Source organism: Azolla caroliniana, unplaced genomic scaffold (genome assembly GCF_043228905.1).
Source record: "Azolla caroliniana isolate FFs.n. ecotype wild unplaced genomic scaffold, voAzoCaro1.0.p SCAF_4, whole genome shotgun sequence".
In the NCBI taxonomy this organism is placed as follows: domain Eukaryota; kingdom Viridiplantae; phylum Streptophyta; class Polypodiopsida; order Salviniales; family Salviniaceae; genus Azolla; species Azolla caroliniana.
Window position 1 is genome coordinate 3,139,372 of NW_028230439.1, and position 16,984 is coordinate 3,156,355.

General features: G+C 39.4%; 3 protein-coding genes across 4 annotated transcripts; 1 reads left to right on the forward strand and 2 right to left on the reverse strand.

The window, feature by feature from the left end:
- LOC147864821 (uncharacterized) lies at nt 1-4,923 on the reverse strand. 2 transcript variants are annotated; one of them, XM_087318991.1, is made up of 6 exons: nt 4,808-4,923; nt 2,327-4,068; nt 2,050-2,212; nt 1,797-1,960; nt 1,055-1,313; nt 1-587 (listed from the first exon to the last, which is right to left on the reverse strand). In XM_087318991.1, exons 2-6 carry the CDS (start codon nt 3,934-3,936, stop codon nt 480-482), a joined length of 2,304 nt encoding a protein of 767 aa, XP_087175117.1. In that variant the 5' UTR covers nt 3,937-4,068; nt 4,808-4,923; the 3' UTR covers nt 1-479. The 2 variants fall into 2 exon arrangements, with proteins under 2 accessions (XP_087175117.1, XP_087175118.1); XM_087318992.1 differs by having other exon boundaries at nt 2,327-4,065; nt 4,808-4,902.
- Nucleotides 4,924-9,927: 5,004 nt separating this feature from the next.
- LOC147864822 (small ribosomal subunit protein eS4-like) lies at nt 9,928-11,879 on the forward strand. Its single transcript, XM_087318994.1, has 5 exons — nt 9,928-10,087; nt 10,174-10,251; nt 10,426-10,606; nt 10,917-11,014; nt 11,284-11,879. The coding sequence occupies exons 1-5, from the start codon at nt 10,085-10,087 to the stop codon at nt 11,713-11,715; spliced, it is 792 nt and encodes a 263-aa protein (XP_087175120.1). The 5' UTR covers nt 9,928-10,084; the 3' UTR covers nt 11,716-11,879.
- Nucleotides 11,880-12,951: 1,072 nt separating this feature from the next.
- LOC147864823 (receptor-like protein kinase FERONIA) lies at nt 12,952-15,988 on the reverse strand. Its single transcript, XM_087318995.1, has one exon. The coding sequence runs from the start codon at nt 15,876-15,878 to the stop codon at nt 13,170-13,172; it is 2,709 nt and encodes a 902-aa protein (XP_087175121.1). The 5' UTR covers nt 15,879-15,988; the 3' UTR covers nt 12,952-13,169.
- Nucleotides 15,989-16,984: the final 996 nt, after the last annotated feature.

Consider the following 16,984-nt stretch of genomic DNA (forward strand, 5'->3'; position numbering starts at 1 on the left):
AATTCATAAATTCAAAACCTTTCTATATTATGAGGAACTATCCTCTTTAGTAAACACTTATACATGCTATGCCTTTCGATGATGATAAGACAAGCTTTACAATTACTATCCTTCTGATAATCATTACAAATCCTCGTTGGCCTAGAGCCCTGGGCTCTATTTTCATGCCTAGTACACACCATTTGGATGTCATTACATGCCATCCACCTCATTGAGAATTGAATGCTAAGAGTGTAAAATTAACGTTTTTTTCAAACCACCTTTGATACTATTGAGGGAGACATGTGTGATTGATCCTCTTTTACATTGCTACAAGTATTGTTTACATACACCCTCAGACATAAAACGGGTACACATTTGCAAGAGAATAAACAAATACTACTACAAAAAAAACTACATACAAGCTGGTGTTTTCCATTCCGCAAAATTGCCCCATTTTCTCAAAATAAGGGGGCACCATAACCATCTCAGGTAAAAAGTCATTTCTTTAGACTGGTGCGAGAGAGGATGCGCTTTCCATACGGGCTACTCCGAAGAGCCGGCAAGTGTGGTCGTATTGCTTCCACCAACCCAATGTAAAGAGAACCCTGCAAAAAAATTTACCAAAAAATAATGAATCGATACACGAGTCCTCGCAAACAAACGATTGAATGAATTAATTCAATGAAATGAATGGCTCTCGACTACAAGTTTTCCCAGCAATTGAAGGGACATATACCCCGCCCCCCCTTTTTCAATTTTGCACAAAAAAACAAGGAAGCCTTTGTCATTATTGTCTTTTTTCCGAAAGTGGATTCGATTGCTTTCAAAACCTCACAAAATATAGCAAAACAGGACATCAAAGATTCAAGAAAATAAATAAAGGTGATGCATCACATGTCCATGGACGTAATACTTTTACATCTCTGGCAATCTAGTCATCAATTAGCTATTACGGACATGGAATAAATACCACAAAAACAGTTGAAAACAATGACAAACTCAATATGAAATTTGGTTTTAGAATTAACCTAAAACCCTAAACATATAATGATGTTATTACACCATACTTCACCTTAGCAACCGTTAAGGCAGATTGCACCACATAGTTTGCAAACGGATCCTGTAGCAACTGTGAGAGACGGCTGCTACTTGTAAGCTCTCGAATGATATTCCCCTTGCTTTCTTCCCCACCCAACTTCAAGCATTTCTCAACCACATTGCTACTGAACTTCTGCATTGCGAGATGAACGAAATTCCCATCCAATCGAACTATCACCTCCGTGACAGCCCATGTCAATCCCAAATCCAGAATATACTGCACAACGTAGTTCCTGCCAAAAACCAAAACCAAAACCAATATATCTTCTAAGATAAAACAGGTCAGGCGTAGAAAAGATTAAGGCCTGGCAAACTGAAAGCATTAAATCTTTAAGAGAAATAGGGGAACAATGTGCATGCCAAAAACCGTAATGATTAGTATTGCTTCTTGTTTTTAAACATCACTATAAATTAACCTTCACAAACTAATGAATAAGACGGTGTAAGAGAGAGAAGAGAGAGAAAGGATTTCATAAAGAAAACAACAGCAACAAGCAATCAATATTGAGAATAACTATAAACATCATGTGAGCTTCATAAAGAGGGATTGAATAAAATAGGAGGGTGACAGATTACATTGCCTAACATCTTCAGGCTTTACATATATTCAACCTATGCTTTTTCAAAACAACAGATTGCTGCTAGCTAAGTGGAAACTATAGAACATCTTGTCCCTTTTAAAAGCATTGATCATATAAAAAAACGGATATGTTTACCCAAAAGGATCTTGTGAGAGGACCAATGCATTGGCAGCAATTTCTGCTACTAAACGTTCACGTTGTTGCCCAGTCGAAAAATCAACACAACGTTGAAGTACACAGCATCCATGTCTATGCGTGGCGATTTCAACACAATGACTTGTGGCTGCATCAAATATGAACTGGAAGAAAACTTTTAAACATAAATTAAAAACTTGAAAAGAATCTTCAAAGAAATGCTTTGATTGTCAAAAATCTGAATTACTTGTACCTGGCTATCTTCTGTACTTAAGCGTTGCAAACAACGTTGCACAACGTGATTACCATTCAGATCCTTTATCAATGTTACAGCTCCGTGCCTTAATGATGAGATAGCTAATCCAATCTGCTCTGGAGTCTTTAGTGTCTCAATGAGTTTTTGAACCGCACGCGTCCTGTTCATCACAAATTAATATGTTCATTCGAAGTAGTAATCATTTGAAGTGGTGTAATGAATCTCCATATAAACAAATGTGAAAAGAAAGTCTACAATTGAGCCTTTTATATACCCATGCATGTTGAGGGAAATTGTCACGAGTTGGCCATTCCCAGTAACTCTGCACAAAATCTCCATGCGCTGAACTTCATCACAAACCTCAAGAAGCTTCTGAATGAGATAATTGCCAAATGGATCAATCATAAGCTCTGTAACATGATCAATAATCTCCAGGAAAATCTTTTGTACATCCTCAAACAACCCTTCTTCGAATTTCTTTTGTAAGAAACGACACCCATGTTGGTCTTTTGCAATTCCATATATGTGCCCCTCAACTTCCTTCAAGGAGGTGTATTTGGGGGGAGGAGGCGGAGATGAATTCAGCTGATGTTGAGAAACAAGAACTTCTGGACTGATTCCCTTCCACATACTGCCACCTCCATGGATACCGCTACTCAACTGATTAGGCAGGATATGTACATCCAAATGATCATTCACCAATACACTCTTTGTCTTTGGAGGTGGCAAGACTAGTGCAGAGGCAGATTGGATATTCCGGGGTCCCCTCCGAGATCGAGAGATATTTGTATCCGATGCCATCAAACTATTGTTCATCAAGATAGCACTACTCTGAGAATGAGGGAATGGGCATAAATCTCCTCTGGAGCAAAATCCATGCAGAAAATATTGGCATATATCCAATGATGCCTGAGGAACTTCTTGTGATAACATAATCTGATTCGCCCACCTCTCTTGGGTGGTGGTTTGAAGATCATCTGATGCAAATATACCACTAAGAGTGTTCTTCGAAGAAGCCTGAGGTTGAAGGAGGTCAAATGTATTAGAAACCTTCCCAAGCTGAGATCCAGAGTAACTCCTTGTATACGAGGGAGGTCCAGATGGGTTATGTAAGCTAGCATAGAACTGAGCTTGTTGTTCCTGAAGCTTTTGCTGCCGTAGTAGAAACTCTTCCTTGATACGTTGTCTACAATAGATTCTCTCTTCTAATTGTTGTTGTACATGTGCCTCGTGGAGTTGTTGTGCATATATCATCTTCAAGTCCGATGGGTATGATAAATTAGGGGATGAATGAACTCGGCTCGCCATTACTTGTTGATGCATTGTCATAGAAGCCCCACTTACAGCTTGATCAATCAAACCAGGTCCACCATTGACAGAGACCTGCCCTCTATGAAGAAACCGAATATCTTGAATTGGACGGTTCTCCGTTGCAAGAGACATCTTTTCAATCCCTATGGGAAGCTCATTTTCTAATAACTCTGATGGTTTGTGTGGAAATGAATCAACAAACTGAAGAGAAGAGGGTAATCGAGATGCATAAGATGAATCGGTGAAGAGATTAGTAGGATCCAAGAGGTTGCCAAAGCTGGAGCTTGAACCACTTTTGTTCTTCCCTTTACCAAAATCATGAGAATCACAACCCAAAGGTGCTATAAGGCTGTGGGAGTCATCATAACAATCCTTTAATGTGATCGAGGATGTGAATGCAGTTGGATGAGGTTGATAATTGTGAGGCAAATGGGTTATCACTTTCATCATTCTCGATTCATCCTTTGGCATAGCCTTGGCACTCTGTGACTCATCAAGGTGGAGTGGGCCAGAGGTGGCTCTGGGAATCTCCCGTAACAGTTTCTCTAGCTCTTCATCGTACCCTTGTTCCATGAAAATACAATACTAGTATACAAAGAGGGTGCAAACAAGGAGTAAGGATCCCACCACACATCAATGCAATATAGCCATCATCACCAAATTCATTCTCTGACTATCTCTTCCGTATGCTTCCTGACTCCTCTGCTGCAACAAGTCAAGAAATCATCATCACCACCATACAGCAATGCATTCACACTTCTACCACATTGAAAGCTAGTTTAAAGTAATCCTCTATGGATATATACACATACATATGATATATAGATGAATGTATATATGTATACATACATATATAACCATTGAAAGCTAGTTTAAAGTAATCCTCTATATATATATATATACACATACATATTATATATAAGTGTGTGTGTGTGTGTGCGCGCGCGCTTTCTGATTCCTCTGCTGCATCAAGTCAAGAAATCACGAATCCGAGAGAGTGTGAATCATTTCTCGCACATGAATGTGAATAATATACACATTCATAGTTGGAGAAATCAAGAGTAGGTCCAATTATCCAGGCACATGTAGACATCCATACCCGCATACATACATGGATGCCATACACATCCCTATATAACTACATACATACTTGTGGAATCAAGATGAAAGGGACCATCCATACATGTATGTCAATCCATCCATACCTACACGTGTGCCATCCATACACATCCGAACCTACATGTATGCCATCCATACACATCCATACATCCGTACCTACATGTATACCATCCATCCATGTATGGTATCCATACATACATACACACACATACACCCATACATACATAAACAAACCAAAAGAAATCCGAATGCAGAAAGGAAAGGAGGACCAGAAGTTTTGTTGTGGGCTGGATAGACGTCTGTAGAGCTTGTTTCTGTGTCATACCTGATCGAGAAGCTTTGATGTGAGGAAGAAGGGTTCAGGGTTGATGTAGAAGATGGGCAAAAAGCCTTTGATGGAAAAAAACCATCGAAAACAAACACACTACACATATGTATATATATATATATGTGTATATACATACATACATAAAAAAGATACATAAGAAGCGAGAGAGAAGGGGGGGGCCATTTATTTGTGTGAATTTATATATATAGCCATAGTTGATCTGTACTGCTACGAAGCAGAAAGAAGAGAGAGAGAGAGAGAGAGAGAGAGAGAGAGAAGAGCGGCAAGGAAGCTCGAAAAGTGGGATCTTTTTATTTTTATTTCTCGTTTTCTTTTTTTATTTAATATTTTTTACACCTTTTTTCCTCTTTTTTTACGCTTTTTTAAAAAAATTTATTTGTATTTTTACTCTTGTTTTGCTTTTTATTTTTACTTCTGACGCATTTTAGTTTCTTTTTTTTATTTTAGTTTCTTTTTTTCTTTTTTTTCTTTCTTTCTTTTTTTTCTTTCTTTCTTTTTTTTCTTTTTTTCTTTTTTCCCTTTTTTTCCTTTTTTTCCTTTTTTTCTTTTTATTTTTATTTTTTCTTTGTTTTTCGTTTATTTTTTATGTTTTTTCTTTTCATTCTTTTTTTGTTTTTTCTTTTTCCTTTTTATGCATTTTTGTTTTTTATTTTCTACCAAGTGCTTTTTTTCCACTCGTGGTTTTGTTGAGGTGAGAATGCTTTTTGGGTTTTCCATGTTTCTTCCTTCACCCTCCATCCAAAACTGGTTTTTCTTTTATGTATTATTCTTATATAAAGCTCAAAAGGATATAAACCAATGTGCCACCCCTAACTCTACATTTTGGGCATGTCACTCTTATGTGTTGCTCCTACTCCGGCACTCTCAAGGTTTTGGTGTTCTTTGTTAGTATTGGCGTTTGTGTTGATGTTGCATGAATTAAGATCTTGAAATTGAGTACCTTAAATCAAACACATCTCTCTCTCTCTCTCTCTCTCTCTCTCTCTCTATGTATATATACTATATATGTTTGGGATTTGATCAATGTATAAGATAATGGTGTCAATTGCTCACCAAGTCGTGACTTAATACAAGTTTGAATGTCGGAACCCCCCCCCACCCCTACAACGAGAACAATCTCCAACAAGAATGTAATACTTCTTGTTCTACCCCCCCCCCCAATGAAATTATGTAAATACGCAAATGTGTACATTGGATATCTATGCATGATAACAAATGTGAGTAGTTTCACATTTCTATGTCTTTGCCTTGATTGATCGCAAAAAAGTAAATAAATTAATGCTCTTAGACTTACACTAGCCACGTAATAAATTATTGTGTTTTAGATTATTTTGAAATCATGCAATGGTTCCATCATTTCGATTATTTAATTTGTTAATTTGAAGATTGGGCCACTGCAACATGATCGTGTAAATGTGATGGTAACTTGATTATCCAAGTAAATTAACATATCTATACATTTTTCAACAGTTACAATGATGTAGTACTTGCTTAGCCATTTTGATAGTTCTTTACTCATTTAAAGTATTGATTCATTTTACTGCTCAAATGAAGTCTAAAACGGGAAAAAAATATGCATGTGATGTTTCGAGTTTTTTTTTCCCAAAAAAATGTTTCTGAGTATTGAAATTCAATTTGTTCTTTCCTAATGATAGTGTCGTTTATAATTAGCTATGTAGATAAAATGCATATCAAAAGAAATATCCACAAACACACACATACTAACAATGGCAATGTATGAAGCAATCTTTAATATTTATTTTGTCGTTTCAAGATGTTCTATATTTAAGTAGCGAATATAATAAGCAATTCTCATAACCCTCTTATAGTTTTTAGTTGAAATGTTTCAGTTATAAGACCTTGCTCACTCTTTTTGTAAAAGACCATTGTTGTTGGCTAGATTTTATTGTTGGTAAACCAACTTGCATTTTGTGCACTTCAAACCTTATAAATTTTCTTGTAGATGTCCAATGCATTTGATAATATATTCTTCAAGACTCGTTCATTATATTTGTTGGGATATGTTATTTTTGTAGTGCCCTAAACATACAATGGTCTTTCTACATGAATAAAGATGACAAGGGCGCTCGTACGTGTGTCTTCTACAATGGATTTGTTATTGAAGAGTAAACATATGGATTTACATTTTGTCTCAAAATTTGTTTTCTATTATCATAATCAGAATCTTGATTTGTATGAACCAATGAGCCAATTATTAGGGCAAAATAAATTGGTTAAGTGAGATGCTCCAACAAAACAAAGCACTAAAAGGAATAGACGGATCCCAACTATGTTGGGTGAATCCAATGATGACTTTCCCTATGATCATTGCATAACAAGATCCAAATCCCAAATGACCCAATCTCCTAATGAATTAGAACAGTCATTGTAATGTGATGCATGACTATATCATGTATTGTTACCACATATATTATAGATCTAGGTACTAAAGTAAGCTTAAGATAAGGATAAAGAAATGAAAGATAGAAAGGAGAAAGAGAAAGAAGGGTGTCGATCCACCCGACCACCCCCGAGCGAAGGGATCGAGACGGACTCGAGCCTCGATCGGCGTCCCATACCACCGCCATGGCGTCGAGTCGTACCTGGTGCTAGCGCGCTCGCTACAAGAGTTAACCCACCACACGAGCAGAGTCTCGATGTAGTCAAAAGATCCTCCAATGAGGGTAGCTAGGCCTCTTATTTATAGCGATACCCAAGGCCCCCAGGCAAGTTCACACTTGACCTAATGGGTTGTCTCAATCCCGAGGATTAAAAGTAATCCTCCCCTTCTTTACACTCTCGTTTAACCCTCACACTTATCCACGTGTATAGAATACTACGGTAAATTCTTACCACGGGATATTATATGGTCATGCCCGTAACAACATAGTAAAACCAACTCGTTCTTTCGTACAACGATGGGATGCCTCCACTTCCAACAACTCTCTCAGAATCAAGGGATATTTTATAACACACAATAAGCATATAAATCGATCATTCCATCTATCCAGCTTTATAAAGACAAGTCTCATCTTGTCATCTTATGATGACTAATCATGTATATGAGAGCTAGAGAGTGCACATCATTGCAAGGGTGTATCAATGTTCTAACAAAGTTACTAACCAAGAAATTGAAACTTCCACAATAGTGGAGGGTGTACACGGTATCTCTCCCAATTTGCACATGATTGGCCAAAAAAACTAAAGTTTAAGAGTTTCGTTCTTCATAAAGCTTCACATGATGATCATTTAGTTTTACAAATGCATTTGACTATGAACTTTATCGCGTTTTATGCTTGATTCACTTAGGAAAGGTAGTATACATCTTCAAAAAACCATTATTATTCTGATTAGGTTAATAAAGGGCATTAGTATATGCTTGCGGATATGTTTAAGAAGAGAGCAAGAACATGGAGACATACAAGTAGTTTGTATACAACTAAGTTACATGTAGTGAGGTATATAACATTATCTGCTATTGATCTATATAATTAGTTTTTCCAATGAAAAAGGAGGGAGGGGAGCGAGATGAAAAGTCACATGGACATGTGGGATTAAACGTTAAATTTGTCAAGAGGACAATATCATACATTGAAACCCCATCAAAGTGTTGCACAAAGATAAGTTGTCAATACAAAATAGGACATGAGCGGATGATACATGTTTCTTTATAAGGATGGAAGATATAGTAAGGTTTGAACATGAGTCCATAAGCTACAAAAACACAACTTACCAATGGGGCATCAACATAAGAGAATAAGAAAAAAACAATATAATAATAAGTATTAATGATAACACACGAGGAAACTCATCCATAAACAAGTGTTAATGCGTAAACAATATTTAGTTACATGTCACGACACACTGTGAAGCCTCACTTCTCTACATGATATAAGAGCGTTCAATTTATAGTAGGTTCACATGGTTAGTATGTTTCACATTCAAACACATCAACATAATGGTGTAGTTCCAACGTGGGTCATGTACAAAATCAAGTTTGTGGTTTGATTCTCAAACAATGAGTTTGATGTTGATTTGATCTTATACATCAATCACACTTTGAGGTCATGCACACTACTCTTTTGCTCCTAACCTTAAGAACCCAATTTAAAGTTAATTTAATAGGTTTAAGGTTACGATAACTAGAGAACCAATTACCTTAAGATGCATGACAAAGCCATAAGGACATATGAAACATGATGTGGTGGCATGGGGGCCTACAAGGTTAGGATTATGTAAGGGGACTAGGTACCTCTTTTGTCACAATATCTCAAGATGTTTTCAAGACTCTATCAACAAGGCAAATCTTTTTTCTCTCGGATTTGTTCATCTCAACTTCCAAGGTATAACACATTCTATTATTCAACATTACGAGACACTGATGATATTTTATATTCATCTCTTATCCTTCCCTTGAGGGTGTTGGAGTGGTTTAACACCCTTAAAACCTTATTTCCTAATCATTCATTTTATTAGTATCTCGATTTGTAATATTTGTTATCGAAGCATGGTACTAATGAAAAATCCTCTCTTTTTGTTGTTTCATTTTGGATGAATATCAACGAATGTAAGAATCCACGAGATAGCCATTTCAGAAATTATATGTTAATCATGCATTGCAAACTCAAAAAGAATGGAAAATATAAGGTTGGACACTGATCCAATTACGATCAGGCCGCTCAATGCTTGCTCATCAAAACAACTTAAGATCTAGAGGAGCTAATAAGAAGAGGACACTTGAGTGCGACATCCTCTTTGCTGAGTGAGAGATGGGAGAAGAGCATCGAAGAAGAAGAAGAAAAAAAGCTCGTTTAGACAAGCAGAAGACCAAAAGCAACGACAGTCAGTCTGCTTACAACCAAATTGAAGTTAACGAGCAAAACGGGGCAGCATCAAAGAAACATAGGTGCAAGACATGTAGGAGTGTCGATAAAAGCAAATAAGAAGAGACATACATAAAAGTTGTGGACACATGCGCGGCGACACACATAATAAACACATACAGAACACATTGTTGGGCGAAACATGTGTAAAACACACATAACGTAGTACTAGGTGGACACTAGGGGGTTTTGGGCTGGATGGCCAAGTGTGAAATGGACGGGGGGTGGGCCAAAGGGATCGCTTAGGGTTTTCCTCTCTCTGCTTCTCTCTACTAAGGAGCAGAAGCCATAGCTGTATCTTTCCTTTCCAGGTCTCTCTGCAGACGACGACGACGACGACGACGACGAAGAAGAAGAGTCTGATTTCGTCATGGTAATCTTTCCTTCTCCATCCCCCCATGTCTGTTTTCCTCCTTCACTCCCGCCGTTTTCTGATTCTCTTCTTCGTCTTTCGCTCAGGCTCGCGGTCTCAAGAAGCATCTGAAACGTCTCAATGCGCCTCGCCACTGGATGCTTGACAAGCTCGGAGGAGCTTTCGTATGATCTATTACCCCTACACTATCCTGGCTCACTTGTTCTTCAGTTTCCGCCTATAATTATAGGATATCGCTAATATACTTGAAGTGGAGTGGGAATGCTTGTAGCTTATGTGTATTTCCTTCTGTCGATTTGTTTATTCAAAAGCAAAAAAAATTCCTTCCTTCCTTTCAGGCACCAAAGCCATCTCCAGGGCCTCACAAGAGCAGAGAGTGCTTGCCTTTGGTTGTTCTTCTGAGGAACCGTCTGAAGTATGCTTTAACCTACCGTGAAGTTGTCGCCATCGTCATGCAGAGATTAATTTGCGTCGATGGGAAGGTTCGCACTGATAAATGCTATCCTGCCGGATTCATGGGTGAGTGGACTGTGCTTAACATGTCCGATTTGCATTAGCAACATGTTTGTTCGCTCTGTGCGTGCTTTGATTCGATGAGTACTGTACCTTAATTGCTTCAACTGTCATTGTAATGTCTGTCCCTATTTTTTGTATGCTATTATCATATGTACCAAACCTTTTGTAGATCTCATTATAACTAGTGGTCACGTTACTTGTAGAATTGCTTGGCATTTGCCTTTTGTTTGCCTGGTAGCGAACTAGCTTCCATTTTTTGTTGTGATGCTGGTGTCTACTGGATCTGATAATTTGCATTATGATTGATTTTCAGATGTTGTCTCCATTGCCAAGACTGGAGAGAATTTCCGCTTGTTGTATGACAACAAGGGCAGGTTCACTTTGCACTCGATTAGTCTCGAGGAAGCTAAGGTACAAATTTTATATTTGAACATGTTTATTCATGGTTGCAGCCTATGGTTCAGTACGTAGTATAGTTTATAAATATGTATATTAGTTTTTGACTCTGATATGGTATGTACTTACATGTATTACGTTTTACATTAATGCTGCATACATCATATTATGTTTGTGCTAAAGCTATCATAGTATTATCTATAAAATCTGCCAGTTCTATAGTATGTCTATATGAAAATGTTTATCTTGCTTTCTAAAGGGTCTTTTATTTGTAATTTGTTCAGTACAAGCTTTGTAAAGTAAGGGCTGCATGCTTTGGTGAGAAAGGAATCCCCTACATTACAACCTATGATGGGCGTACCATCCGCTACCCTGATCCCCTTATCAAAGCCAATGACACTATCAAAATTGAGGTTGAAACAGGGAAAGTCGTTGATTTCATCAAGTTTGATCTTGGAAATATAGTGATGGTTACAGGTGGTCGCAACAGGGGAAGGATTGGCGTCATCAAGCACAGAGAGAAACATAAGGGAAGCTTTGAAATTGTGCATGTTCAGGATTCAGCCGGGCAGGAATTTGCTACCCGACTTGGAAATGTCTTCACTATTGGCAAGGGAAGCAAGCCTTGGATCACATTACCCCGAGGAAAGGGTATTAAGTTGTCAATTGTTGAAGAAGCCAAGAAGAGAGCTGGTGCACTGAAAGCTGCTGCTTAGATATTACTCTGCCCATAGGACCGACCATCTTGCATTTATGAGTTTACAGTTTAGGAACTGTGAGGTTTTTTTTTGTTTCTTATATGGACCTTTCGGTTGCTACTTGCCCGATGATCCTGCAACATTTTTGTATTGCTAAATTAATCTAATTGTCGGTTCATTTCTCTACTTGTTGGTATGTCTGATTCATAATTGAGTGAATAGCTTTTATTAATCTTTATGGATGATCATTTATTTAGGCCATGATTGCTTTCTTAGTGATTTACCATCTATTTGGGAATATATATACGACTTTCATGTTTATGTTTTTAACCGTTCAAATAGCAGGATGCAACTGTTGGTCAGAGATTATGTGAAGATTTCTGTAATATCCTTATGCATTTTATCTGTAATGAGCTGAGTGGTTAGATCAACATTCAAGCTCTATTATTTGGTGCACTTGTGGGGAATGTAAAATGGAATCCAACATTGTTGTAATGTCTATTAATATATTGTTGTTATGCCTATTGTTGTAATTCAGTGTAGATGTTTTCAGCTATCCTCTCATTAAAAGAACAAAAACTCTGATGGTGTCATGGGAAATTGCTTGCAGTCTTATGAATAGGCTTCATTTGGACAAATGTGCTAGGCAGACTTTGCTCACTTGTTCTCATGTAACATCACTGAGTGTTGCTGTTAAACACTCATTGATTGTGGTTTAGCATGTCTTAGGTAGGGCATGCCATCATTGCCTGAGTTATATCTATCCAGTGTCAAAATCCCCGGAGCCATACAGAGTGTAAAAAAGAAAAATTGATTTCTCTAATGAAAATGATAGTGGGAATAATGCACTAACAATATGAATTAATTGTCGCAGTAACAATATAAGGATCTACCCAAAGCTATGGAGTATAAACAAATAGCTTGACGCAAGAATAAGCAAAAATACATAAAAACAAAATATAATTTAATGACCTATTTGTAATGAACTTAGATATAATGACCTGTTTGTATCAACCAATGTTAAAAACAATTGAGTTTAGGCTAGCTTTTAAATCAACTTAGCGGTGAAATCCAGATTAAACTGAGGAAGGAGAGAACACAAAACACAAGTTGTTCTTAAAAGAAAACAGATGTTTTATGATTACAAACAAAATCATGGGGTAACATCTTTTTTTTTATATCCTACAGAGTTGGTTTGCAAGTATATATATACATAATACATAAATGTATATATAACTTGCCATACTAGAGATGTGGAGGGAGCCACTCCCAACATTTTCTCAGCATAAATTTGTATGACTTGTTAAGGTCTGAATTGAGGTTGTTACAAAGATAGACACCACCTTTGGTCTACATATTACTTCAATTCTGAACGAAAATGTATATGAACTGAAATTGCACATATTTGAAGGAGAACAAAACAATAAAATGGATCGATTTGGAGTAATAAGTTTTCAGATGCTTGTATTATTTTACCTCCCTTGGGTATTAATGAGCTGTGAGAAGACAGCACTAGCTGTGGTTTCATCAGAATTCTCACTAAATCCGGTATTACTACTGTGGCTGTTACTGTCCACTTTCTTCTCAGCCATTGGAGGGAGTTCAACTTCGGGCACATCCTTCACCGGGATTTCCTTCACCTTCGGGTTACTACTATCCCAGTCTTTCTCTGGAGATGTTTCATGAAGCTGCAATGCATATTCCAGGTTCCAGAGAATATCACCCATAGCCGGACGATCTAACCCCGATTCTGCCAAACATTTCTCAGCTGTTTCTGCAAATTTCTTCAGTGAATCTTTGTTCAATCGCCCCTTTAGACTTGGATCGATGATTTGATCGAGGATTCCTTTCTTTTGGTGGTATATTGCCCATTCAGCCATATTCACTTGCTCTCTGGGCAGGGTAGGGTTAATAGCAGGGCGAGCAAGAAGAACCTCGAGGAGAACGACACCAAAAGAGTACACATCAGATTTCTCAGTCAGTTGTTGCCTCCGGAAATACTCTGGATCTAAGTAACCGAAACTACCCTTAACAGCAGTGCTAACATGAGTGTGTTCAAGGGAAGGACCGGTCTTGGATAAACCGAAATCTGCCACTTTGGCGACAAAATTCTCATCCAAAAGTATGTTCGTGGTCTTTACGTCTCGATGGATGATACCGTTGGCAGCCCCTGTGTGAAGATAATGCAACCCTCGGGCAGCACCAATGCATATCTCTAGCCTCTGTTTCCATGACAATGCCGGCAATCCAGCTCCATAAAGATGGCCTCGGAGAGGTCCATTCGACATGTAATCATAAACAAGGATCATTTCCGAGTGATCTTCACAAAAGCCGATAAGCGAGACCAAATGCCTATGTCGAAGCTTGGACAAGAGCTCGATTTCGGTTTGGAATTCATGCACTCCTTGCTCGGAGGTAGGGTTCCCTCTCTTAACCGCGACCTCCGTGGTTCCATCCTCGAGAACCCCTTTGTAGACCTTTCCAAAGCCACCCACTCCGACCACATTGGTCTCGTCAAAGTCGCCAGTAATCTCTAGGATTTCAGAGAAAGAGAAGTATCTACAATTGTTGGACGGAGCCGACGAGGCATAGCTTCCGGTGCCACTCTTCCGAGAAGCCGTAGTGGAGAGCTTGCTGGTGGCGAGAGAATGCGAGTTCCCACCATTAGTGGGCAAAGGCATCCAGGAGGGAGCCTTTGAACTGCCCTGCTTCTTCTGACTGTTTTCAGCACTGCTTCTCCTTCTCCGGAAACAAAAGAAGAAGATGACGACAAGGGCAGCGACTGCAGCGAGAGATCCTACGACTCCGCCGATGATGGGCATCTTACTGCTTTGAGAGGGGCCTGTGGAGGAGCCAGTAGATGAGGGGCTCTGTTCTTGCAGGACTTGGGGGGGAGGAGGGGGGCCTTGCAGGCTCCCGGCCGAGTTGTTCATCTTGTAAATCTCGAGGCCATTGAGGATAGCATTGTAGTAGCTACTGTTGACATCGCTAGGGTGAAGCTGCAGAGTCAGAGTGGACATGGTAGAGCTTTGGACTGCGAAGTCCTTGACATTAGCGATGAGCTTGTTGCCTGTGAAGGCCACCACATCATAGCCTTGGAAAGCAGTCTGGCCATCGATGTAGATGTCGAAGACCCTCATGTTGATCAGGCTGTACACGAGCTCGCAGAAGTGCAGGCGGACATAGTAGGTGAAATTGGCGTCGACCTCGAAACTCCATGAGAGGTTGAACTGCAGGTTTAGGTTGTTGTCGTTGGTCATGAATCGAGCAGAGTCGTAGACATCTGCAGGGGCGGTATAGTTAGGGAGCTTCCCGTAGGAGATGGGGCCAGAAACAGAAGAAGCGACGCCATAAGCAGCCCCTACAGTGAAAGCAAGATCTGTCGACCATAGCCGGCCGAGCTCGTCCTCTGATTCTCGCACAGTTTGGCCTCCCATGTTCAACCGGAACATGGTCTCGAACGCGATCCTAGCCACAGGGAAGGTAACGCTAGATCCGAACCCTACAAAACTGAGCGAACTGGAGAAGACATCGTCCGGCATTGCCATGATCTCCACCCCATTCACCATAGCGAAGGCGCCGTTTGCACTCCCAGGCAGGAAGGTGAGGGTCAACGCTGTACCTGTCACATTGATGGAGTATTCCTTGAAGACGTAGGCGAGGTTGAGAGAAGCCATGAGATCTGTCAGACTGACGTTCGTCATTAGGTCGTAGGAGTCGGATTTGACGGTGACAATGGCGTTCTGAGTGGGGAAGGTAGAAGTGCTGAAGGAGAGGGGGTAGAAGTAGAGGCGGACGTAGTAGCGACCAGGCGTGACAGGGAAGGAGTATGCAGACGGAGATGTGAAAATGCGGACTGTGGAGTAAGGTATGGTGTCAGGGAGATTAGCAGAATTCGGATCGTAGGAAGCAGAGGAATTGGCACTGATGTCTTGGCTTTGCCCTAGGTTCAGGAAGGAGCTCCCTGTGGAGGAAGGGCCTCCATCGCCGATCCATGTCCTGGATTGAGAGTCGGTTAAGTTGCCGTTGGCTCCGCAGGCAATCCTGTACACTGCAGGGCTAGCCGCCTGCGTCGCTGTTGACATGGATGGAGAGAGCACTGCTAGTGCTAGTAATAGAAGAATGGCGTAGGTGCAGGCCATGTGGAGGTACAGGGGTGGACGGCAGTTCCAGATCTCCATCTTCTTTCTTCCCTCCTGTCTTCGAGGTTCTTTTCCAGAAGCTTCTCTCTGCGCCTGTTTGCTTGTGATGGAAAAGCATATAATAGGGTCACAGGTCAATTGTTGAGAGCTTGGAGGACGGACGCCATAGCTGGAGCTTCTTGTGTCTGTGTCTGTTGGTTTGGTTTGCAGGGTAGAGAGAGAGAAAAGAGAGAGAGAAGAGAGAGAGAGATGAGGAAACGTGTGGGGTAGTAAAGGCAAGGTAGCAGAGGAGGTGCAGGGCTGGCATACACCAGCAAATCACATACATACAACACACACACATACATTCATGGCACACACACACACACACACACACACATACATACTCTCTGCACGATTTGCTTCATTTTCTTCTTCTTCCTTTTTTTTCTTCATACTTTTAAATTCGCTCGTTTTTTTTTTCTCCGTGTTTTGTCTTCACGTATGTAATGTATGTATGTATGGCCTCTGTATGTATTTATGTATGTATGGATATAGTTAGTATGTATAGTATGTATGTTGTATGTATGCATGTATGTATGTATGTATGTATGTATGGATATAGTTAGTATGTATAATATGTATAGTATGTATGTATGCATGCATGTATGGCGTCTGTATGTATTTATGTATGTATGGATATAGGTAGACCGTAGTATGTATAGTATGTCTGTATGCATGCATGTATGTATGGCGTCTGTATTTATTTATGTATGGATGGATGGATATAGGTAGACCTAGTATGTATAGTATGTATATATGCATGCATGCATGCATGTATGTATATACAGAATGTATGCATGCATGTATGTATGTATATACAGAATGTATGCATGCATGTATGTATGGCGTCTGTGTGTATTTATGTATGCATGTATGTATGGATATAGGTAATATGTATGCCGTATCTATCTATGTACGTTATGTATGCATGTATGTATGGATATAGGTTAGTATGTATGGCGTATCTATTTATGTATGCATGTATGCATCTATGTATGGACATAGGTAGTATATATGGCGTATCCATGTATGTATGTTATGTGTGCATGTATGTATGGATATAGGGATGTATGTTATTTTATGCATGTATGTATGGATATGGG

Bases quoted from the DNA above. Each gene is read 5' to 3' on its own strand.
- LOC147864821 (XM_087318991.1), bottom strand. From the start codon at position 3,936: ATGGAACAAGGGTACGATGAAGAGCTAGAGAAACTGTTACGGGAGATT. The intron at 1,961-2,049 runs GTACAAGTAATT...GTTTTCTTCCAG, and splicing joins TAAGTACAGAAGATAGCCAG to TTCATATTTGATGCAGCCAC. The intron at 1,314-1,796 runs GTAAACATATCC...GGTTTTTGGCAG, and splicing joins CTCTCACAAGATCCTTTTGG to GAACTACGTTGTGCAGTATA.
- LOC147864823 (XM_087318995.1), bottom strand. From the start codon at position 15,878: ATGGAGATCTGGAACTGCCGTCCACCCCTGTACCTCCACATGGCCTGC.
- LOC147864822 (XM_087318994.1), top strand. The intron at 10,607-10,916 runs GTGAGTGGACTG...ATTGATTTTCAG, and splicing joins CTATCCTGCCGGATTCATGG to ATGTTGTCTCCATTGCCAAG. The intron at 11,015-11,283 runs GTACAAATTTTA...TAATTTGTTCAG, and splicing joins TTAGTCTCGAGGAAGCTAAG to TACAAGCTTTGTAAAGTAAG.